At 43.8% G+C, this 23,039-nt stretch overlaps 1 protein-coding gene across 1 annotated transcript in view; it reads left to right on the forward strand.

Annotated features, from left to right (window-relative positions):
• The window catches only part of CEMIP2 (cell migration inducing hyaluronidase 2), a 142,917-nt gene that overhangs the window by 70,221 nt on the left and 49,657 nt on the right, over positions 1-23,039 (forward strand). Inside the window, exons 10-14 of the mRNA XM_077249053.1 lie at positions 2,801-2,870; positions 3,370-3,498; positions 6,368-6,456; positions 15,722-15,853; positions 16,528-16,563. Coding sequence (XP_077105168.1) covers positions 2,801-2,870; positions 3,370-3,498; positions 6,368-6,456; positions 15,722-15,853; positions 16,528-16,563 — 456 coding nt within the window. The remainder of the gene's footprint in view (positions 1-2,800; positions 2,871-3,369; positions 3,499-6,367; positions 6,457-15,721; positions 15,854-16,527; positions 16,564-23,039) is intronic.

A 23,039-nucleotide genomic window follows, 5' to 3' on the forward strand; every position in this document is an offset into this window, starting at 1 on the left:
TACCACTGCAACTCGTGTATGTGAAGCGTGTGTTTGCTTCGTCATTTAAGAATTACGTTGGCTGTGTACCAGGGTTGCCAACTTGACCTTTTTATTTTTTCTGGACCGCTTACTAAAATATCAGGGGGGCAATATTTCTTAAACCCATTGGAAAACCACAATAGATCATTATGATTTGTAAGTGACGTGTCTACAATCTATACTTCTGGGAAGACATTAATTGCATGCACTGTAAAATATATGACAAGTAGAATCAAAATTAACTGTCCAAGATTCTTAAGCTTCAAAAGCAAAAATCTTGGACACCTTATTTTTTATTTTATTTAATTATTTACTTTAGGCTTTACCGACCGGGTGTGTGTGTGTGTGTGTGTGTGTGTGTGTGTATATATGTATGTATGTATGTATGTATGTATGTGTGTATATATATATATATATATCTCTGTCTGTCCTGGAATTTCTGGATGGTAGTCAAGTACCTATCAGTTTCTGGTGGGACCTGTCCACAATTAAATGTGTATGTGGGCAGCTTGACGGCCATCGACAGAAAGGAGCAGATATGTTGGACTTGAGCATGTCTGATCCATTGTTCTACATGAGCTAAGTGTCAGAGGGGTCTGGAGACCTCTTACCTAGCACCTTGTCTTCAAAGGAACCATGATGTATTACCAGCCAATCCAGACTGCATGCTGACTGTAAAGGTACCTTCACACTAAGCGACGCTGCAGCGATACAGACAACGATGCCGATCGCTGCAGCGTCGCTGTTTTGTCGTTGTGTGGTCGCTGGAGAGCTGTCACACAGACAGCTCTCCAGCGACCAACGATGCCGAGGTCCCCGGGTAACCAGGGTAAACATCGGGTTACTAAGCGCAGGGCCGCGCTTAGTAACCCGATGTTTACCCTGGTTACTATTGTAAAGTAAAAAAAAACCCCACATACTCACATTCTGGTGCCCGGCGTCCGCTTCCCTGCACTCCTCCTGCATCCTGTGTCAGCGCGGAACATCTCCGGCATCTCCCACAGAGCAGAGCGGTGACGTCACTGCTCTGCTTTACGGCCGGCACTTACACAGGATGCAGGAGGAGTGCAGGGAAGCGGACGCCGGGCACCGGAATGTGAGTATGTGTTTTTTTTTTTTTACTTTTACACTGGTAACCAGGGTAAACATCGGGTTACTAAGCGCGGCCCTGCGCTTAGTAACCCGATGTTTACCCTGGTTACCAGTGAAGACATCGCTGGATCGGTGTCACACACACCGATTCAGCGATGTCAGCGGGAGATCCAGCGACGAAATAAAATTCTGGACTTTCAGCAACGACCAGCGATCTCACAGCGGGATCCTGATCGCTGCTGCGTGTCAAACACAACGATATCGCTAGCCAGGACGCTGCAACGTCACGGATCGCTATCGTTATCGTTGTAAAGTCGCTTAGTGTGAAGGTACCTTAAGCTTCTTGAATAAGTCTTGAATTGAATAAGTGACTATTTGAAGGAAACTGCTGGCTCTGGGATACCACGTTTCTTCATGTGTCTATTTCTGATTGCCGACTTATTAATAAACCGTATATGAAAATTGGTCCTAAACTGGACCACTTTTTTTTTTCTTTTTTTTTTTTTTTTTAAATTATGTGTTGTCCACCACCTAGGACAACTCCTTCTTGATCAAAATGTTTGGCCCTCCTAAAATAATAAAGCTTATACTCAGCCCCCTCCCACCCTCGTGCCAGCAGTGTCAGCATCGTTCTCCCGTGCGTTTTTTGTGACGTTGGCGCCCATTCAGCACTGGCGTCACTGTTCCTGTATAGACAAATTGAACATGGAGAGGAAGTCAGAGCTGCAGCTGATCTCAGACTTCCTCTTCATGCTCAATTCGACAGGCGGGGACAGTGACACCAGTGCTGATTTGGCGCTGTCATCGTGTGTCACAACAACTGCACTGCAGCCTTGGGACTGCGAGTGCCGACACCGCATGAACAGCGCCAGCACAGGAGGGGAGCATGGGGTATGGCAAGAAGTTGCCCAGGCATTGGACAACTTCTTTAAGCTTACCTTCTACTTATGGAATTTTCATTTCTGTGTTGCTTATAGCAAGAATGTGACCTTCAACCCTTGTCCATTTTCTTTATTCTTTTAGTTCGGGTACATTGTAAAGTAGTGGACTTGAATGACAGCCTCTCATTATTTTCTGTCATTCAAGTCCACTACTTTACAATGCACCCAAACTAATAAATCAAAGATAGAAATGATTGGAAAATTGACAAGGTCGAAGGTCACATTATTGCTATAAGCAATGGAAAAACAAAAATGCCAAGGGTAGAACACAAGCTTAAAGAAGTTTTCCACTACTTGGACAACTTCCTCTCATAACCCACGATTGGCCTCCATAAAATAAAGCTTATACTCCCCGCCCTTGCCAGCGCCATTTTGACTGTGATGCTAGCGCTGAATGTGTGCCGGCATCACATGTCACAACAACCGCACGGGAGCCCTGAGGGACTGAGTGTCGGAACGGTGCGCGCACAGGAGGGGAGTATAAGCTTTATTTTACGGGGGCCAAACATTTTGATCAAGAAGGGGCTGGGTTGTCTTACTAGTGAGCCACCCTTTTTAAGGTCATTTTAATAACTGGTGGGCATAGGGAACGTTTCTAACTTGTTTTCAGTTTACAAATCTGTTATAATGTTACATTTGTGTTATTATAATGCCTTGATCTTACAATGTGGAACTTTTTAATAGTATATTTTATATATTCTGTTTGTTGTATTTTGTTACCTTTTTTTTTTGCTTTACCTTTTTAGGGCAGTATCCACTTTCTGGATTGCAAATCCGAACAATAATCTGATAAGTAATGCAGCGGCTGGTTCTCAGGCAAGTCTTACAAACTAGTCATTGGAACATTGCTCTTTTTGTAGCATAGAAATAAACTTTAGAAATTTGAATCATGTTTTTCACCTAAGTTTGCCAGTTCTGTAATTGCTATAAGATGTGCATTTAAGTCATTTGCCTGTGTTTTGGAAGGTAGGTTGACCTGCTCTAGTTCCGAGGTGTAAAATGTTTCTTTTGCAACTGAGACCTTCTCCAACCATGAAAAGAGTGGCTTGGTGAAGGCCCAGGGCATAGCGCTGTTCTTGTTCCTTGTGGCATTGCAGATCAGTTGCATCCAAGTAATTTCTTGATATGCTTCCATGCTCTATCAGTATTCAGAACCAATGGGGCTGGTAAAAATGGAGAGGTGTGATCACCTCACTGGGCAATCTGCTATGGAACCAGTTTGTTCTTCACAGTGGAGGTTTGGGCACACTTATTAGCAATGGGCTATATTGTTGTGTGGTGATCTTCCAGCTATAATGCTTTTCTTCATTTTCAGGATGCAGGGATTTGGTATGTGTTTCACAAGTCTTCAACTGGAGAATCCCACGGGCTCTATCCAGATACCAAGTCTGAGCTCACGCCTCTTGGTATATTTTACAATAACAGAGTCCATTCTAACTTCAAGGTAACTAACATCTCATGTTAAACCTGGCAAAGCAAATTAACTGTACCTCCTTTAGTTCTAGCTTTCAAGAAATTAGGTTTTACCAGGTTGTCTAGATCAAGGTGTGTGAGAAGACAATGTCCAACTGATCATGGACCAACTGCTCGTGATAAAATAGACAGGGAAGAAGCAGCATAATGAATCAGCTGCGTTCCGTGGTTTCTTGTCTGTGTACCTTTTTTTTTTTTTTCTCTCCTTACCAGGAGATTTGGTGTGTGCCAATTATAATTCTGCTTGGTCTGACCGTGCATGTTCTGATCATTCTACATCTCCTGGGCAGGGGAGTAAACGAGCGTATACAGACATAGGAATGCAGTTCTTTCTGTTCTCTGCCTGTTTTAAATCCAATTTTACCCCATACACAGCAGTAGCTGTGATACCCATGCTGTCCTGTCTGTTTACTCTCTTAGGGTACTGTCACACAGTACCATTTTGATCGCTACGACGGTACGATTCGTGACGTTCTAGCGATATCGTTACGATATCGCAGTGTCTGACACGCAGCAGCGATCAGGGATCCTGCTGAGAATCGTACGTCGTAGCAGATCGTGTGGAACTTTCTTTCGTCGCTTGATCACCCGCTGACATCGCTGGATCGTTGTGTGTGACAGCGATCCAGCGATGTGTTCGCTTGTAACCAGGGTAAACATCGGGTAACTAAGCGCAGGGCCGTGCTTAGTAACCCGATGTTTACCGTGGTTACCAGCGTAAACGTAAAAAAACAAACAGTACATACTCACATTCCGGTGTCTGTCCTCCAGCGTCTCAGCTTCTCTCCACTGTGTGAGCGTCTGCCAGCCGGAAAGCGAGCCCGGCGGTGACGTCTGACGTCACCGCTGTGCTTGCCGGCTATGGCGCTTACACAGTGGAGAGAAGCAGAACGCCGGGGACAGACACCGGAATGTAAGTATGTACTGTTTGTTTTTTTATTACTTTTACGCTGGTAACCACTGTAAACATCGGGTTACTAAGCGCGGCCCTGCGCTTAGTTACCCGATGTTTACCCTGGTTACCCGGGGACTTCGGCATCGCTCCAGCGCCGTGATTGCAACGTGTGACCGCAGTCTACGACGCTGGAGCGATATTCATACGATCGCTGCGACGTCACGGATCGTGCCGTCGTAGCGATCAAAATGGTACTGTGTGACAGTACCCTTACTCTCTTGCTTCCTCCCCTGCCCAGGAGATGTGGTATGAGATCATGGTCATACATGGCAGGGGCACGTTTATAAGATTATCTCCGTACAGAAACATTTCTTGTAACATCCAATTGTGGAAATATTATTCAAAGATCTATTAATTAAAATGTACAGTGGCATGTAAACATTTGGGCACCCCTGGTCAAAATTATTGTTTTTGTAAACCGTTAAGCACGATGAAGATGAAATGATCTCTGAAAGGCCTAAAGTTAAAGATGACATTTTCTTTGTATTTTAGGCAAAAAAAGTCATATTTTTTATCTTTAAAAAAATTACATAAAGGAAAATGAGCTAATGCAAAAGTTTGGGTACCCTTGGAGACTTGATTTGCTCCGATAACTTTGACCAAGTTTTCAGACCTTTTAATTGGCTTGTTATGGCTTGTACACGATCATTCATGGGAAAGGCCAGGTGGCGCAAATTTCCCAGCTTTAGAAAAACCCAGCCTCTTCTAACCTTGTGCCAAAAAACAGCAGCCATACTTCCTTCTAAGCAGCTGCATAGCACTCTCAAAATGAAAATGGTGGAGGCCCACAAAGCAGGAGAAGGCTATAAGAAGATGGCAGTGTTTTCAAGTTGCCTTTTCCTCAGTTCAAAATGTAATTAAGAAATGGCAGTTATCTTGACCTCCACTGTACCTGTTAAGGTCTAGAAGTCCAAAAACTTCAGTAAGAGCTGATTATAGGATTGCTAGAGAGGCGAATCAGAACACCTGATAGACTTAAAAAGACCTCTAGAAAGATTTAGCATACTCTGGAGTTGTGGTACATTGTTCTGCTGCTGAGACACCTGCAGAAATATGGCATTCATGGAAGAATCATCAGAAGAAAACCTCTCCTGCGTCCTCAGAATAAAATTATGCAAGAAGTATGCAAAAGCAGATCTAAATATGCCTGATGCATTTTGAAAACAAGTACTTAAAATAGAACTCTTTGGCCACAATGATCAAGGTATGTGTAGAGAGAAAGGCACAGAAGTTCAGGAAAAGAACAGCTCGCTAACCATTAAGCATGTGGGTGGATCAATCCTGCTTTGGGATTGCATTGAGGCACGGGGAACATTTCACGGGTACAGGAAATAATGGATTCAATTAAATTTTAACAAATTCTTGATGCAAACAGAACACCATCTGTAAAAAAGCTGAAGTTGGAAAGTGGAAGGCTTCTACAAATGCCTAGTGATCCTAAACACACGTCATAATCCATAATAGACTACCTCAAAAGGAGCAAGCTGAAGGTGTAAAAGCTGGAAAAAGAAAAAAAAAAAATATAGATAGATACATGGATATAAACTTTATAATTCTTTTTTCCCCTAAAATAGAAAGACTGTCATCTTTTAGCTTTAGGCCATTTAATCTTCAACTTGCTTAACCGTTCACAATAACAGTAATTTTGACCAGGGGTGTCCAAACTTTTACATGTCACTGCCCCTTTTAAGCTTCATGTTCTGTTGGCTCTCCTGTCCTGTTGGCTATGGACATCCTCTATTGGCAATGAGCAATATGCAGCCAGTCGCTATTGGCTGACGGGTTTATAATGGAACAAGTCCAATCTAGCATAGAAAAAAAGATATATATTTTAACGTAAAAATAAAGTACAGTAAATAATAAAGGCTCATTCTTTCTATTTTAGGCAGGTCTGTTTATTGATAAGGGTGTAAAAACTACAAACGCAAGTGCCGAAGACCCAAGGGAATATCTGTGTTTGGACAATAATGCCAGGTAATGTTTTCTTCTAATACTAGTCATGCGTAGTTAAGGCAAAGCAAACATTGAATATGTGAAATTGGAACTGCATTACTAGTGTTTAAAAAATAAATAAATAAATAAAAAAAATGAAGGTACTTGGCCAATTCGTGTGAACCCGACACACAGCAACAAGGTCTACCCCTTTGTTGGTATTGTGGCTACAGCACTCTTTGAACAGCCAGCTTCTTTAGCAATGATCTTTTGAGGCTTACCCTCCTTGTGGAGTGTGTCAATGACTGCCTTCTGGACATCTGTCAAGTCAGCAGTCTTCCCCATGATTGTGGAGCCTACTGAAACAGACTAAGGGACCTTTTTTAAATGCTTAGGAAGCCTTAGCAGGTATTTAATTATGCTAATTTACTGAGATAATATCTTTGGGGTTTTCATTGGCTGTAAGCCATATTCATCATTAACAGAAATAAACACTTGAAATAGATCATTCTGTTTGCAATGACTAATGCGTTTCAGTTTTTGTATTGAAGAAATGAAATTAACTTTTTGATATTCTGATTTTGTGAGAAGCACCTGTATGTACCGTACGTACATTTCTGTAGCCTCCTTCCATATATGTATGGAGCGCTTTGAATACTTTCCGTGAATATGTACAGTATATTATAAAGATGTACACATCAAAGCATTTTGTTGCATGAAGGCCAAAATTGCCCCATCTGGTGAATGGGCATCTATGGGTCTGTTTTATGTATGCCTTGGTTGCTTGCTCGTGCACACAATAATTGTACACTGACACTGCCTAAAAAGAAAAAAAAAATGCTAAACTGATCAAAATGTACAATTGTGAAAGTGCCGTAAATTATGACAAAAAGCATTAGATGTGTTTTCAGCATATGGTTTTCACATTTTTCCTGAAAGATGTTAGTTTTTTTTTTTTCTTATTTCCTTCCAATTAATATCCATTCCATGCTTTACACGCTTCATCATTGTTTCTGGTCCAAGCTGTAATGGTGAAACCAGGCTCGGAAGGCATGTTATTCCACTCTGCACATTCTCGGAGTTCCATACGATGCCACAAAAGATTAAACGGATTTTTGGAATATTATACATTGGTGTTCTGGCCCTGTGTAGAATAGCTTGGCTGCCCTTTGATCTCGGGGCAGAAATGATGAGGTCCCGTCAATGAGTCGATGTGTAGTAACACGCACTTCCCCTGTGTTCTCTGTTGTGTACGTTATGTTGCCCTTTGGATGAATGTGGCACTCCTATGTTGTAGTGCATAATCCATGGGAAGATCCAACACCCTTTTATACACAAGTCTTTTTACATTCGAGCAAGGTGACTATTTTACTCTCCTTTTTATATGGTTCCTACTTCAAAGTCTTTCCATCTCTCAGTCCTCAGGGTGGTGGCATGTTTATTCTAGGCATTTTTCTTTTCTTTTGGGAGCCTTGTCCTAGCACTCAGTAGCCTTTGGCAACGTTCGCCTTCCTGATCTTTCCGACCTGTGTTCGTGCTGACAGTGTAGTCAGCAGTTCTTTCTTCACCGTGTACTCCCATCCTGACGGGTGATGAATTTTGTACGTTTATACAGATAGTTTTATTTTTCCATCTGACATCTGTGTTTGACTAGTGTGATTAGGATAAACTATTCCTGACTGCAAATTCGAGGAAGAAACTCAAAGGGGTTTCTATGTAAATGGTGAAAGAGAATTAAAGTTCCTGCAGGTTTCATTACACAATAACTATTTTCAGTATTTTTGCTTGCTGTCAGTGAAGGAATATATTCTTGCTTGCAAGCAATGGCTGATAACATGAGTTATGTTAATATATGTAGCTTTAATGCAGTGTAACTTGTGAGCCAAACACAACTGCAACCGGCAATCGTCAGCCCCATTTAGCAACACGAAATCGCCGGCCCGCTGTGACTGCAGTGCACAAGCTAAAAAGTACAAAGACGCAGCAGTATCGTTGGCAGTGAGCTTTTCTAATTTTGTTAATGCATAACTGCTACAATTACTATACTGACAAGTTTGCGAGCCTACCTCCATGACAAGGCAACCTCTTCTGGCTTCAAGGTTTAATAAATGACCACCGATGGAGGAGCATGTGCCCAAACCTGTCAATCAGCCTACTGCAATAGAAAACTCCTTTCGCATGAGAAGGAAGTGCTTCAATTTGTGGATACTGATGGACCAGTCTGGTCATATGCTCCTCCATCAGTAGAGGACGGGAGAGCTGGTCAGTCTGTGAAGAAGACTGCTAACAAGTGCAGGAGGAGACCTGTAATAATTCTATACTAAGTAACACAAAGTCATGTCATTTCTAGCTGTTAAAATATAGAAAAATGAATAGTGATGGGCGAACCCCTGGATGTGCGGGTTTGGCCAAAAAAAAAAAAAAAAAATTTGCTTACTAGAACAGTACCCAAATCTGGACCCAATTCACACAAATAGGGGGCCCAATCGTCCATTGCCACTCTGTCATGCATCTGCCTCTGATCGGTATGATGCTTACCGGTGGTCAGAGCTGCAGTTCCCACGCTGTCAGATGACCGCGTGAGCCCCTGGCTATAATCAGAGGTCTCCTTTTTAGAAGGCTTCTCATTCTGTACAGTTGTTGTAACAAAGTCTCTACTTGCCTTCTTGGGGCCAGCTCTGAGTCTCCACCTATGTCCTGAGACCTGACATCACGACATTGCTGCAGCCAATCTGTCAGGTCAGCAGCTCTGAGTATCTTGTGCCTTCTACAGGGCAGAGCCGTTTAATTCCTTGATTGGCTGCAGCTCTGTAATGGACACGAGACCGCAGTGGAGACTGCACTAGACTCCAGGAGGGCAAGTAATGTAGTTTCTATTATTACACTGAACTTTACATATCAGGAAAAGATTTCTGAAAGGGAATAACACCTTTAACCCCTTCCCGACCTTTGACGCAGCGTATGCGTCATGAAAACCTGTGCCAATCCGACCTGTGACGCAGTATATGCGTCATGGTCGGATCGCGCCCCTGCAGGTCGGGTGAAAGGGTTAACTGTAATTTCACTCGACCTGCAGGGACAGGGGGAGTGTTACTTGAGCCCAGGGGGGCAAAGCCCCCCCCCCCCCTGTGGCTACGATCGCTTTGATTGGCTGTTGAAAGTGACGTTTCACTTTCAATCGGAGCGATCGTAATATTTTACCAATGAAAATTAATGAAATATTACAATCCAGCCATGGCCGATGCTGCAATATCATCGGCCATGGCTGCCCCCGCCACTGATCCACCGCCCCGTCCTGTCCTCTGCTCCCCTCTGTCCTGTCCGCTCCCCCCGTGCTCTTATCCCACACCCCCGTTCTCCGATCCCACCCCACCAGACTCACCATGCTCTGGTGTCCGTCCGTCTTCTCCATGGGCGCCGCCATCTTCCAAAATGGCGGGCGCATGCGTAGTGCGCCCGCCGAATCTGCCGGCCGGCAGATTCGTTCCAGGTACATTTTGATCGCTGTGATCTATCACAGCGATCAAAATAAAAATAATAATAAATAAACCCCCCCCTTTATCACCCCCATAGGTAGGGACAATAATAAAATAAAGAAAATATATTTACTTTTATTTTTCCACTAGGGTTAGAACTAGGGTTTGGGTTAGAACTAGGGTTTGGGTTAGAACTAGGGTTTGGGTTAGAACTAGGGTTTGGGTTAGAACTAGGGTTTGGGTTAGAACTAGGGTTTGGGTTAGAACTAGGGTTTGGGTTAGAACTAGGGTTTGGGTTAGAACTAGGGTTTGGGTTAGAACTAGGGTTTGGGTTAGAACTAGGGTTTGGGTTAGAACTAGGGTTTGGGTTAGAACTAGGGTTTGGGTTAGAACTAGGGTTTGGGTTAGAACTAGGGTTTGGGTTAGAACTAGGGTTTGGGTTAGAACTAGGGTTTGGGTTAGAACTAGGGTTTGGGTTAGAACTAGGGTTTGGGTTAGAACTAGGGTTTGGGTTAGAACTAGGGTTTGGGTTAGAACTAGGGTTTGGGTTAGAACTAGGGTTTGGGTTAGAACTAGGGTTTGGGTTAGAACTAGGGTTTGGGTTAGAACTAGGGTTTGGGTTAGAACTAGGGTTTGGGTTAGAACTAGGGTTTGGGTTAGAACTAGGGTTTGGGTTAGAACTAGGGTTTGGGTTAGAACTAGGGTTTGGGTTAGAACTAGGGTTTGGGTTAGAACTAGGGTTTGGGTTAGAACTAGGGTTTGGGTTAGAACTAGGGTTTGGGTTAGAACTAGGGTTTGGGTTAGAACTAGGGTTTGGGTTAGAACTAGGGTTTGGGTTGCAATTAGGGTTAGGGTTGCAATTCGGGTTAGAATTAGGCTATGTGCACACGGTGCGGATTTGGCTGCGGATTCGTAGCAGTTTTCCATCACGTTTACAGTACCATGTAAACCTATGGAAAACCAAATCCGCTGTGCCCATGGTGCAGAAAATACCACGCGGAAACGCTGCTTTGTATTTTCCGCTGCATGTCAAATCTTTGCGCGGATTCCGCAGCGTTTTACACCTGTTCCTCAATAGGAATCTGCAGGTGAAATCCGCACAAAAAACACTGGAAATCCGCGGTAAATCCGCAGGTAAAACGCAGTGGGTTTTACCAGCGGCTCTTTCAAAAACTGTGCGGAAAAATCCTCACACGAATCCGCAACGTGGGCAACATAGCCTTAGGGTTGGAAATAGGGTTAAGATTAGGGTTAGGGGTGTGTTGGGGTTAGGGTTAGGCTTGTGGTTAGGTTTATGGTTAGGGTTGGGATTAGGGTTATGTCTAGAGTTTCGATTAGGGTAGGGGTGTGTTGGGGTTAGTGTTGAAGTTAGAATTGAGGGGTTTCCACTGTTTAGGCACATCAGGGGTCCCCAAACGCGACATGGCGCCACCATTGATTCCAGCCAATCTTGCGTTCAAAAAGTCAAATGGTGCTCCCTCCCTTCCGATCCCCGACGTGCGCCCAAACAGTGGTTTACCCAAACATATGGGGCACAAGCATACTCAGGAAAAATTGCACAACAACTTTGGGGGTCTAATTTATCCTGTTACCCTTGGGAAAATAAAAAAAATGGGGGCTGAAAACTTATTTTTGTGGGAAAAAAATTATTTTTTATTTTCACAGCTCTGCGTTATAAACTTCTGTGAAGAACTTGAGGCTTCAAAGTGCTCACCACACATCTAGATAAGTTCCTTGGGGGGTCTAGTTTCCAAAATGGGGTCACTTATGGGGGGTTTCTACTGTTTAGGCACATCAGGGGCTCTGCAAACGCAACGTGACGCCTTAAGACCATTCCATCAACGTCTGCATTCCAAAACGTCACTACTTGTGCCCAAATAGTGGTTTCCCCCCACATATGGGGTATTAGCGTACTCAGGACAAACTGGACAACAACTTTTGGCGTCCAATTTCTCCTGTTACTCTTGTGAAAATAAAAAATTGCGGGCTAAAAAATTAATTTTGATTAAAGAAAAATTATTTTTTATTTTCACGGCTCTGCGTTATAAACTTCTGTGAAGCACTTGGGGGTTCAAAGTGCTCATCGCACATCTAGATTAGTTCCTTGGGAGGTCTAGTTTTAAAAATGGGGTCACTTGTGGGGGAGCTCCAATGTTTAGGCACATCAGAGGCTGTCCAAATGCGACATGCTGTCCACTAACGATTGGAGCTATTTTTTCATTCAAAAAGTCAAATGGCGCTCCTTTCTTTCCGAGCTCTGCCGTGCGCCCATACATTGGTTTCTGACCACATATGAGGTATCGGTGTACTCAGGAGAAATTGCCCAACAAATTTTAGGATCCATTTTATCCTGTTGCCCATGTAAAAATGAAAAAATTGAGGCCAAAAATTTTTTTTGTGGAGAAAAAAAAAAAAAAGTACTTTTTCATTTTTACGGATCAATTTGTGAAGCACCTGGGGGTTCTAAGTACTCACTATGCATCTAGATAAGTTCCTTGGGGGGTCTAGTTTACAAAATGGGGTCACTTGTGGGGGAGCTCCAATGTTTAGACACACGGGCTCTCCAAACGCGACATGGTGTCCGCTAACGATTGGAGCTAATTTTTCGTTCAAAAAGTCAAATGGCGCTCCTTCCCTTCCGAGCCCTGCCGTGTGCCCAAACAGTGGTTCCCCCCCACATATGGGGTATCGGCGTACTCAGGACAAATTGTACAATAACTTTTGGGGTCTAGTTTCTCTTTTTACCCTTGGGAAAATAAAAAAAATTATTGCTAAAAGATCATTTTTGTGACTAAAAAGTGAAATGTTCATTTTTTTCCTTCCATGTTGCTTCTGCTGTTGTGAAGCACATGAAGGGTTAATAAACTTCTTGAATGTGGTTTTGAGCACCTGGAGGGGTGCAGTTTTTAGAATGGTGTAACTTTTGGGTATTTTCAGCCAAAAAGACCCCTCAAACTACAAACGTGAGGTGGTCCCTAGAAAAAAAAAAATGGTTTTGTAAATTTTGTTGTAAAAATGAGAAATCGCTGGTCAAATGTAACCCTTATCTTCCTAGGAAAAAAAATTTTTGGTTCCAAAATTGTGCTGATGTAAAGTAGACATGTGGGTATTGTTATTTATTAACTATTTTGTGTCACATAACTCTCTGGTTTAACAGAATAAAAATTCAAAATTTGAAAATTGTGAAATTTTCAAAATTTTAGCCAAATTCCCGATTTTTTTTTTTTTTTTTTTTTTTAATTTATTTATTTTTCCACAAATAAATGCAAAAATTATCGACCTAAATTTACTGCTAACATGAAGCCCAATATGTCACGAAAAAACAGTCTCGGAATCGCTAGGATCCGTTGAAGTGTTCCTGAGTTATTACCTCATAAAGGGACACTGGTCAGAATTGCAAGAAATGGCCAGGTCATGAAGGAGTTAAGAAACAGTGCAACACCTAGGCTACAAAAAGCAATCCCTTTATATCTGGCCGCAGAATGACTTATCCGAGAGTCAATGCGCTTGTTCCGAAGGTTTATCTCTTGCTTGTCTTTTTGAGCTTCTTTCACCTGATTTATGATCATAAACCGCATAAAAAAATAAATGTGCACAGAAAAGAAGTCTATAAAAGCCAACCAGTGCTAAATTTTTAATGAAATCCAATTGCAAACTGATTTTTAGGCCTATATACATGCATTTAAGAAAAATTAAAATTGTCTCCAAATTTGGACAACTCATGTGAAAAAGAACAACTCGTAATATGTCACACTATAGATTTGAGTTAATTTGAGAGGACCTGAATAATAGTATATAATCCTAGTGGAATAGAGGATGCTCCGTCACTTAGTACCTGTGTTAGCCCTCGGCTTATGCTTGGCTTTTCCTGAACGCATTGTGCTGTTTTGAGATATACCGTATATAGTCGAGTAAAAATTGGGAAAACTTAATGGCTCGAGTATAAGCCTAGGGTGGGAAATGCAGCAGCTACTGGTAAATTTCAAAAGTAAAAATAGATACCAATAAAAGTAAAATTAATTGAGATGTCAGTTGGTTAAGTGTTTTTGAATATCCATATTGAATCAGGAGCCCCATATAATGCTCCAAATAGTTCATGATGGCCCCATAAGATGCTCCATACAAAATACGCCCCTTATAATGCTCCATAAAGTTTGACGATCCCCATAAGATGCTCCATATTAAAATATGCCCCATATAATCCTGCATAAAGGTTAATAATGGCCCCATAAGATGCTCCATAGAGCTATTTACCCCATATAGTGCTGCACAAACGTTATGGCCCCAAAAGATGCTCCGTAAAGATAGTTGCCCCATACAGTGCTGCACAAACGTTGATTAAGGCCCCATAAGATGCTCCATACAGATATTTGCCCTGTATAATGCTCCACAAATGCTGATAATGGCCCCATAAGATGCTCCATAAAGATATTTGCCCCATATAATGCTGCACAAACGTTGATTATGGCCCCATAAGATGCTCCATACAGACACATTTTCCCCATACAGTGCTGCACAAACGTTGATAATGGCCCCATGAGATGCTCCATAAAGATATTTGCCCCATATGCTGTTGCTGCGATAAAAAAAAAATAAAAAAATCACATACTCGCCTCTCGTCGCTCAGGCCCCCGGCACTTTCAATATTCACCTCTCCTCGTTCCGGGCGCCGCTCCGTCTTCAGCGTCTTCTGCATTGACGTTCAGGCAGAGGGTGTGCACTAACAACATCACCGCGCCCTCTGACCTGAGCGTCACTGCTGAAGACGGATCGGCGCCCCGGAACGAGGAGAGGTGAATATCACGCAGCGCTCCCCCTCCCTATTATACTCACCTGCTCCTGGCGCGGTCCCTGGTTCTCCGGCACCGCAGCTTCTTCCTGTACTGAGCGGTCACCGTTACCGCTCATTACAGTAATGAATATGCGGCTCCTCCCCTATGGGAGTGGAGTCGGGTCCATATTCATTACTGTAATGAGCGGTACCATGTGACCGCTCAGTACATCAAGAAGCTGCAGCGCTGGTAGAACCAGGGACCTGCAGGGACAGCGCCGTGAGCAGGTGAGTATTATTAGACTTCCCCTCCCCTGCCGACCCCTGGGTATGACTCGAGTATAAGCCGAGAGGGGGACTTTCCGCCCCCAAAAATGGGCTGAAAATCTCGGCTTAGGCTACTTTCACACTGCAATGCGTCGTTATGTAGAAAAAACGCATCCTGCAAAGTTGCCCGCAGGATGTGTTTTTTCTCCATAAACTTATACATAGCGATGCATTGCGACGGAGTGCCACACGTCGTATCCGTCGTGCGACGGATGCGTCGTGTTTTGGCCGACCGTCGGCACAAAAAAAGTTACATGTAACGTTTTTTGGTCCATCGGTTCCGCTTTTTCCGACAACGCATGCGCGTCCGGAACTCCGCCCCCTCCTCCCTGCTCTTCACACTGGGCAGCGGATGCGTAGTAAATCTGCATCCGCTGCCCACGTTGTGATTAATTAACACACTGTCCGTCGGGCCGACGGTTTGCGACGGCCCGTACTGACGGACTAGTGTGAAAGTAGCCTTATACTCGAGTATATACCAAGGGGTCGGCAGGGGAGGGGAGTCTAATAATACTCACCTGCTCCCGGCGCGGTCCCTGCAGGTCCCTGGTTCTCCCACGCCGCAGTTTCTTCCTGTACTGAGCGGTCACATGGTACCGCTCATTAAAACCCCATTCACATTATTGTAACAGTAAAGAAATTTCAAACTGAAAACTTCTATATAGTGTTACTTAAAATGTATTTGATTTAACAAGCAACACCAATTGACCTTGTCTTTCTGTCCCTTACGCAGATTTCGACCCCATGTTGATGCTGATCCTCTAAAACCAAGAGTTGCTGCTCTTATTGATGGCCTGGTTTCTTTTAAGAATAATGACCACGGTGCTTGGGTGAGAGGAGGGGACATCATCATAACTAATTCGGGGTATGTATGACTACTTATTCTGTAGTCCCTTCACCATTCTGTCCAGACGGGTTTCCATGAAGCCATGATTCTCCTGTCTGGGATCAGTGGTTACAGTGGAGTTTCATAAATTGACAGCACTGCCCCCGCACCCTTAAATGAATCCCCCTAGTTTGGTAATTGGCATTACAGAGTCACCACTTTGATATACGATTTTCCACAGGACCATAATTGAAGAGCTGAAAAAAAACCTAAAATTAATTTCTCTACGGTTCCCTTCTTTCTTGTGTTGGACTAGTTTCCAGTTTGTGGCATAAATTTTTGTAAATCCCCCCAGGCCATTGAAGGCTTGCCCCTCACACTAGGCCTTGCTTGATTTTTCAGAATGGTGGAAAACTGCCAGTCAGATTTTTGGGCAAAAATATGCAATTTTTTTAGTAGCCAAAATTTTTGGTGCAGAGCCTTTCATGTATGTGAACGCCTTTTCCATGCAATTAACAATGTATTATGGTCCTGTCTAAAACCCCTGAAGGCTCTGATTAAAAATTAAAATAAAAAAAAAACACAAAACCTACGTTAATCATTGCTGGAAGGGAATGTTTGTTTCCTTATCTCTTGGTAGACTTTTATAGATAATAATAATAATAATAGATTAATATATAATTATAATCTATATATTATATATTATTTTGCAGGTTCTCTGACAATGGTATTGGCCTCACCTTTGCAAGGTAAGTACTGTGCAAAATGCTGCAAAGGAAGAACGCTTTAGAAAATTGCATTTTGTTAATTGAAAAACAGTTAACACTTCTAAGTTAGGCTGGGTTCATACTGCGTTCAGGCAGTCCGTAAGGGTACCGTCACACAGTACCATTTTAATCGCTACTACGGCACGATCCGTGACGTCGCAGCGATCGTATGATTATCGCTCCAGCGTCGTAGACTGCGGTCACACGTTGCAATCACGGCGCTGGAGCGATGCCGAAGTCCCCGGGTAACCAGGGTAAACATCGGGTTACTAAGCGCAGGGCCGCGCTTAGTAACCCGATGTTTACCCTGGTTACCAGCGTAAACGTAAAAAAAACAAACAGTACATACTCACATTCCGGTGTCTGTCCCCCGGCGTCTCAGCTTCTCTGCACTGTGTAAGCAGCAGAGCCGGAAAGCAGAGCGGTGACGTCAGACGTCACCGCTGTGCTCGCTTTCTGGCTGGCCGGCGCTCACAGTGCAGAGAAGCTGAGACGCCGGAGGACAGACACCGGAATGTGAGTATGTACTGTTTGTTTTTTTTACGTTTACGCTGGTAACCACGGTAAACATCGGGTTACTAAGCGCGGCCCTGCGCTTAGTTACCCGATGTTTACCCTGGTTACAAGCGAACACATCGCTGGATCGCTGTCACACACAACGATCCAGCGATGTCAGCGGGTGATGAAGCGACGAAAGTTCCAAACGATCTGCTACGACGTACGATTCTCAGCAGGATCCCTGATCGCTGCTGCGTGTCAGACACTGCGATATCGTAACGATATCGCTAGAACGTCACGAATCGTACCGTCGTAGCGATCAAAATGGTACTGTGTGACAGTACCCTTAGACTGCATTATACCGCGGCATAAGGCTATGTAACGCAGTCCGTTAACACTGCCATTAATCTCGATTTCGGGCGTGCGCTAGCGATGTGCCGTCATTGAGTGACGGACCCTGGGACGCGGGCTCCAGCGTTTCTGGGTCTGTCACCACTAGCGCAGATAGAGCATCTGCTAGCTCTATCTGCGCTAGCGATATGACATGTCGGCACTTGCGTTAACGCAGCCCGTTTAACGCAGTGTGAACCTAGCCTTACTGAACAAGAGAGAAATCTAAAAGAAATCTATATGTGGTGCAAGTGTAGTTATTTTTATTTATTATTAGGTAATTGATTCTTTGATGCTGTTTAGAAAGCCAAGCATTTGAAGGAACTCGGCAGGGAGGTTGTTCCAAACATCTTGGACAGCTAACCACAGATCTTCTTTGGACGTGCGCTTTCTGTCTCTCCATGGCTAATTTAGGCGATAACGTGATATCAGGCCGCCCTGCTGTAATAAATAATTTTTAGGACCAAGATGAGTTGTAATTGTTTTTTTTGTTTTTTTTAACACTTAAAAAAGAAGCTAGTCCAACGTTGAAACACGTTGTGGAAATAAACGTTCAACTCATCTTGGTCATAAGGATTCTTGATTACAGCAGCGCAGCCTGACATTGTTATCCTCCAGGATAGTTGGCCAATTTGGATGATATCATTCCCAGCCATGAGGCAGCAGCCTTCAGGTGTTCATAGGAGTGGTGCCGGCACACAACCTGCTCAGGTCAGCACCTTCCTTTTACTTTCCTTTGCAGCTATAAGGGTATTGCCCGATTTTGGTCTTGTGCGCTTTTGTTTCCCTACAGTTTTTCTACTTGTCTCTCCATGTAATCCCAGACACTTGATGTTGAGATCAAGTCTTTGAGGGGGCCATAACATGACTCCCAGGACTCCTTATTCTTTACACTGAAGATGATCCTCCATGACATTGGTTGTATGTTTGGGGTTGTCCTGTTGCAGAGTATATGTGGAATCAGACTTCTATTGTTGTGATTTTGTTTCTGGGCTCCCCCGGTGGTTTCTGGTGGTACTGCACTTGTGTGCTTCATCTCCTCTGTTCACCTGTTTTCCATCAGTATGTGGGAGTTTTCTATTTAGCCTTGCTCCTCAGTCATTTCTATGCCGGCCAACAATGTTACCAGAAGCCTTTCTGTTGCATGTTCCTGCTCCTAGACTACTATCAGCTAAGTTGGACTTGTTGTCCTAAGTTTGTTTTGCATTTTTGTTCCAGTTCTCTGTGATTGAATATTTCTGAGGCTGGAAGCTCTTGTGAGCTGAAATTGCCACTCTGGTGTCATGAGTTGATATTAGAGTCTTAAAGTAATTTCAGGATGGTATTTTGAAAGGGTTTTCAGCTGACCGTGAAGTTCCCTTTCTGTCTTCCTACTATCTAGTAAGCGGACCTCAATTTGCTAAACCTATCTTCATACTTCGTATGTCATTTTCCTCTAAAATCACCGCCAATATATGTGGGGGCTACTGTCTGCCTTTTGGGGAAAATTTCTCTAGAGGTAAGCCAGGTCTGTATTTTCCTCTGCTAGGGTCAGTCAGTTCTCTGGCTGGCGCTGGGCGTCTAGGGATAAAACGTAGGCACGCTACCCGGCCACTGTTAGTTGTGCGGTAGGTTTAGCTCATGGTCAGCTCGAGTTCCCATCTTCCAAGAGCTAGTCCTTTTGTATGCTTAATTACGTTCTCTTGCCATTGAGAACCATGACAGTTTGGCCGGCCAAGGGTTAAAATAATTGGCAGAAGAAAGGAGAGAAAAGAAGTCTGCAGAGAATTTTTTTTTTTTTTTTCTCCTGAGTTTGCTCATTAGTTGATTCACTAGCATCTCTGCTTACTGCAGCCTTCGTCTCTCTCTCCTTCTAATCCTTGAATGGTTCTGATTTCACCTGATTAAATATGGATCCTCAGAGTTTAGCTACAGGTTTGAATAATCTCGCTATGAAGGTTCAAAGCTTACAGGATTTCGTTATTCATGCTCCTACATCTGAACCTAGAATTCCTTTACCTGAATTTTTCTCTGGGGATAGATCTCGCTTCCAGAATTTCAAACATAATTGTAAATTATTTTTGTCTCTGAGATCTCGCTCCGCTGGAGATCCTGCACAGCAGGTCAGGATTGTAATTTCCTTGCTCCGGGGCGACCCTCAGGATTGGGCATTTGCTTTGGCACCAGGGGATCCTGCGTTGCTCAATGTGGATGCGTTTTTCCTGGCTTTGGGGTTGCTTTATGAGGAACCTCATTTAGAGATTCAGGCTGAAAAAGCCTTAATGGCCCTGTCTCAAGGGCAAGATGAGGCTGAAATATACTGCCAAAAATTTCGTAAGTGGTCTGTGCTTACTCAGTGGAATGAGTGCGCCCTGGCGGCGAAATTCAGAGAGGGTCTCTCTGATGCCATTAAAGATGTTATGGTGGGGTTCCCTGTGCCTACAGGTCTGAATGAGTCCATGACAATGGCTATTCAGATTGATCGGCGTTTGCGGGAGCGCAAACCTGTGCACCATTTGGCGGTGTCTACTGAGAAGACGCCAGAGATTATGCAATGTGATAGAATTCTGTCCAGAAGCGAACGACAGAATTTTAGGCGAAAAAATGGGTTATGCTTCTATTGTGGTGATTCAACTCATGTTATATCAGCATGCTCTAAACGTACTAAGAAGGTTGATAAGTCTGTTTCAATTGGCACTTTACAGTCTAAGTTTATTCTATCTGTGACCCTGATTTGCTCTTTATCGTCTATTACCGCGGACGCCTATGTCGACTCTGGCGCCGCTTTGAGTCTTATGGATTGGTCCTTTGCCAAACGCTGTGGGTTTGATTTAGAGCCTCTGGAAGTTCCTATACCTCTGAAGGGTATTGACTCTACACCATTGGCTAGTAATAAACCACAATACTGGACACAAGTAAATATGCGTATTAATCCGGATCACCAGGAGATTATTCGCTTCCTTGTGTTGTATAATCTACATGATGTGTTGGTGCTTGGATTGCCATGGCTGCAATCTCATAACCCAGTCCTCGACTGGAAAGCAATGTCTGTGTTAAGCTGGGGATGTCAGGGGACTCATGGGGACGTACCTTTGGTTTCCATTTCGTCATCTATTCCCTCTGAGATTCCGGAATTTTTATCTGATTATCGTGACGTTTTTGAGGAGCCTAAACTTGGTTCACTACCTCCGCACAGAGATTGCGATTGTACTATAGATCTGATTCCGGGCAGTAAGTTTCCAAAGGGTCGTTTATTTAATCTATCTGTGCCTGAACATGCTGCTATGCGGGAATATATTAAGGAGTCCTTGGAAAAGGGACATATTCGTCCTTCGTCATCTCCCTTAGGAGCCGGTTTTTTCTTTGTATCTAAAAAAGATGGCTCTTTGAGGCCGTGTATTGATTATCGGCTTTTGAATAAAATCACGGTTAAATATCAGTATCCTTTGCCACTGCTTACTGATTTGTTTGCTCGAATAAAGGGGGCCAAGTGGTTCTCTAAGATTGATCTTCGTGGGGCGTATAATTTGGTGCGAATTAAGCAGGGGGATGAGTGGAAAACCGCATTTAATACGCCTGAGGGCCATTTTGAGTATTTAGTAATGCCTTTTGGTCTTTCAAATGCCCCTTCAGTCTTTCAGTCCTTTATGCATGACATTTTCCGTGATTATTTGGATAAATTTTTGATTGTGTATCTTGATGATATTTTGATTTTTTCGGATGACTGGGACTCTCATGTCCAACAGATCAGGAGGGTTTTTCAGGTTTTGCGCGCTAATTCCTTGTGTGTAAAGGGTTCTAAGTGCGTTTTTGGGGTTCAAAAGATTTCGTTTTTGGGGTACATTTTTTTCCCCCTCTTCCATTGAGATGGACCCTGTCAAGGTTCAGGCTATTTGTGATTGGACGCAACCCTCTTCTCTTAAGAGCGTTCAGAAGTTTTTGGGCTTTGCTAATTTTTATCGTCGATTTATAACCGGTTTTTCTGAGGTTGCTAAACCGTTGACTGATTTGACTAAGAAGGGTGCTGATGTTGCTGATTGGTCCCCTGCTGCTGTGGAGGCCTTTCGGGAGCTTAAGCGCCGCTTTTCTTCCGCCCCTGTATTGCGTCAGCCTGATGTTACTCTTCCTTTTCAGGTTGAGGTTGACGCTTCAGAAATCGGAGCTGGGGCGGTTTTGTCGCAGAAAAGTTCCGACTGCTCCGTGATGAGACCTTGTGCGTTCTTTTCTCGTAAATTTTCGCCCGCTGAGCGAAATTATGATATTGATAATCGGGAGCTCTTGGCTATGAAGTGGGCTTTTGAGGAGTGGCGTCATTGGCTTGAGGGGGCTAGACATCAGGTGGTGGTATTGACCGACCACAAGAATTTGATTTATCTTGAGTCTGCCAGGCGCCTGAATCCTAGACAGGCGCGCTGGTCGTTATTTTTCTCTCGGTTTAATTTTGTGGTTTCTTACCTACCAGGTTCTAAAAATGTGAAGGCGGATGCCCTTTCTAGGAGTTTTGAGCCTGATTCCCCTGGTAATTCTGAACCTACAGGTATCCTTAAGGATGGAGTGATATTATCTGCTGTTTCCCCAGACTTGCGACGGGTCTTGCAGGAGTTTCAGGCAAATAGACCTGATCGTTGCCCGCCTGGTAGAATGTTTGTTCCTGATGATTGGACCAGTAGAGTCATCTCGGAGGTCCATTCTTCTGCGTTAGCAGGTCATCCTGGAATCTTTGGTACCAGGGATTTGGTGGCTAGGTCCTTCTGGTGGCCTTCCCTGTCGCGAGATGTGCGAGGTTTTGTGCAGTCTTGTGATGTTTGTGCTCGGGCCAAGCCTTGTTGTTCTCGGGCTAGTGGATTGTTGTTATCTTTGCCTATTCCGAAGAGGCCTTGGACTCACATCTCCATGGATTTTATTTCTGATCTCCCTGTTTCTCAGAAGATGTCTGTCATCTGGGTGGTGTGTGACCGTTTCTCTAAGATGGTCCATTTGGTTCCCTTGCCCAAATTGCCTTCCTCATCCGAGCTGGTTCCTCTGTTTTTTCAAAATGTGGTGCGCTTGCATGGTATTCCGGAGAATATCGTTTCTGACAGGGGAACCCAATTCGTGTCTAGATTTTGGCGAGCGTTCTGTGCTAGGATGGGCATTGATTTGTCTTTTTCGTCTGCTTTCCATCCTCAGACTAATGGCCAGACCGAGCGAACTAATCAGACCTTGGAGACTTATTTGAGGTGTTTTGTGTCTGCGGATCAGGATGATTGGGTTGCCTTTTTGCCCTTGGCGGAGTTTGCCCTCAATAATCGGGCTAGTTCTGCCACCTTGGTTTCTCCTTTCTTCTGTAATTCGGGGTTTCATCCTCGTTTCTCTTCCGGTCAGGTGGAGTCTTCGGATTGTCCTGGAGTGGATGCTGTGGTGGAGAGGTTGCATCAGATTTGGGGGCATGTGGTGGACAATTTGAAGTTGTCCCAGGAGAAGACTCAGCATTTTGCCAACCGCCGTCGTCGTGTTGGTCCTCGTCTTTGTGTTGGGGACTTGGTGTGGTTATCTTCTCGTTTTGTCCCTATGAAGGTTTCTTCTCCTAAGTTTAAGCCTCGGTTCATCGG

Source organism: Ranitomeya variabilis, chromosome 1 (genome assembly GCF_051348905.1).
Source record: "Ranitomeya variabilis isolate aRanVar5 chromosome 1, aRanVar5.hap1, whole genome shotgun sequence".
Taxonomy (NCBI): domain Eukaryota; kingdom Metazoa; phylum Chordata; class Amphibia; order Anura; family Dendrobatidae; genus Ranitomeya; species Ranitomeya variabilis.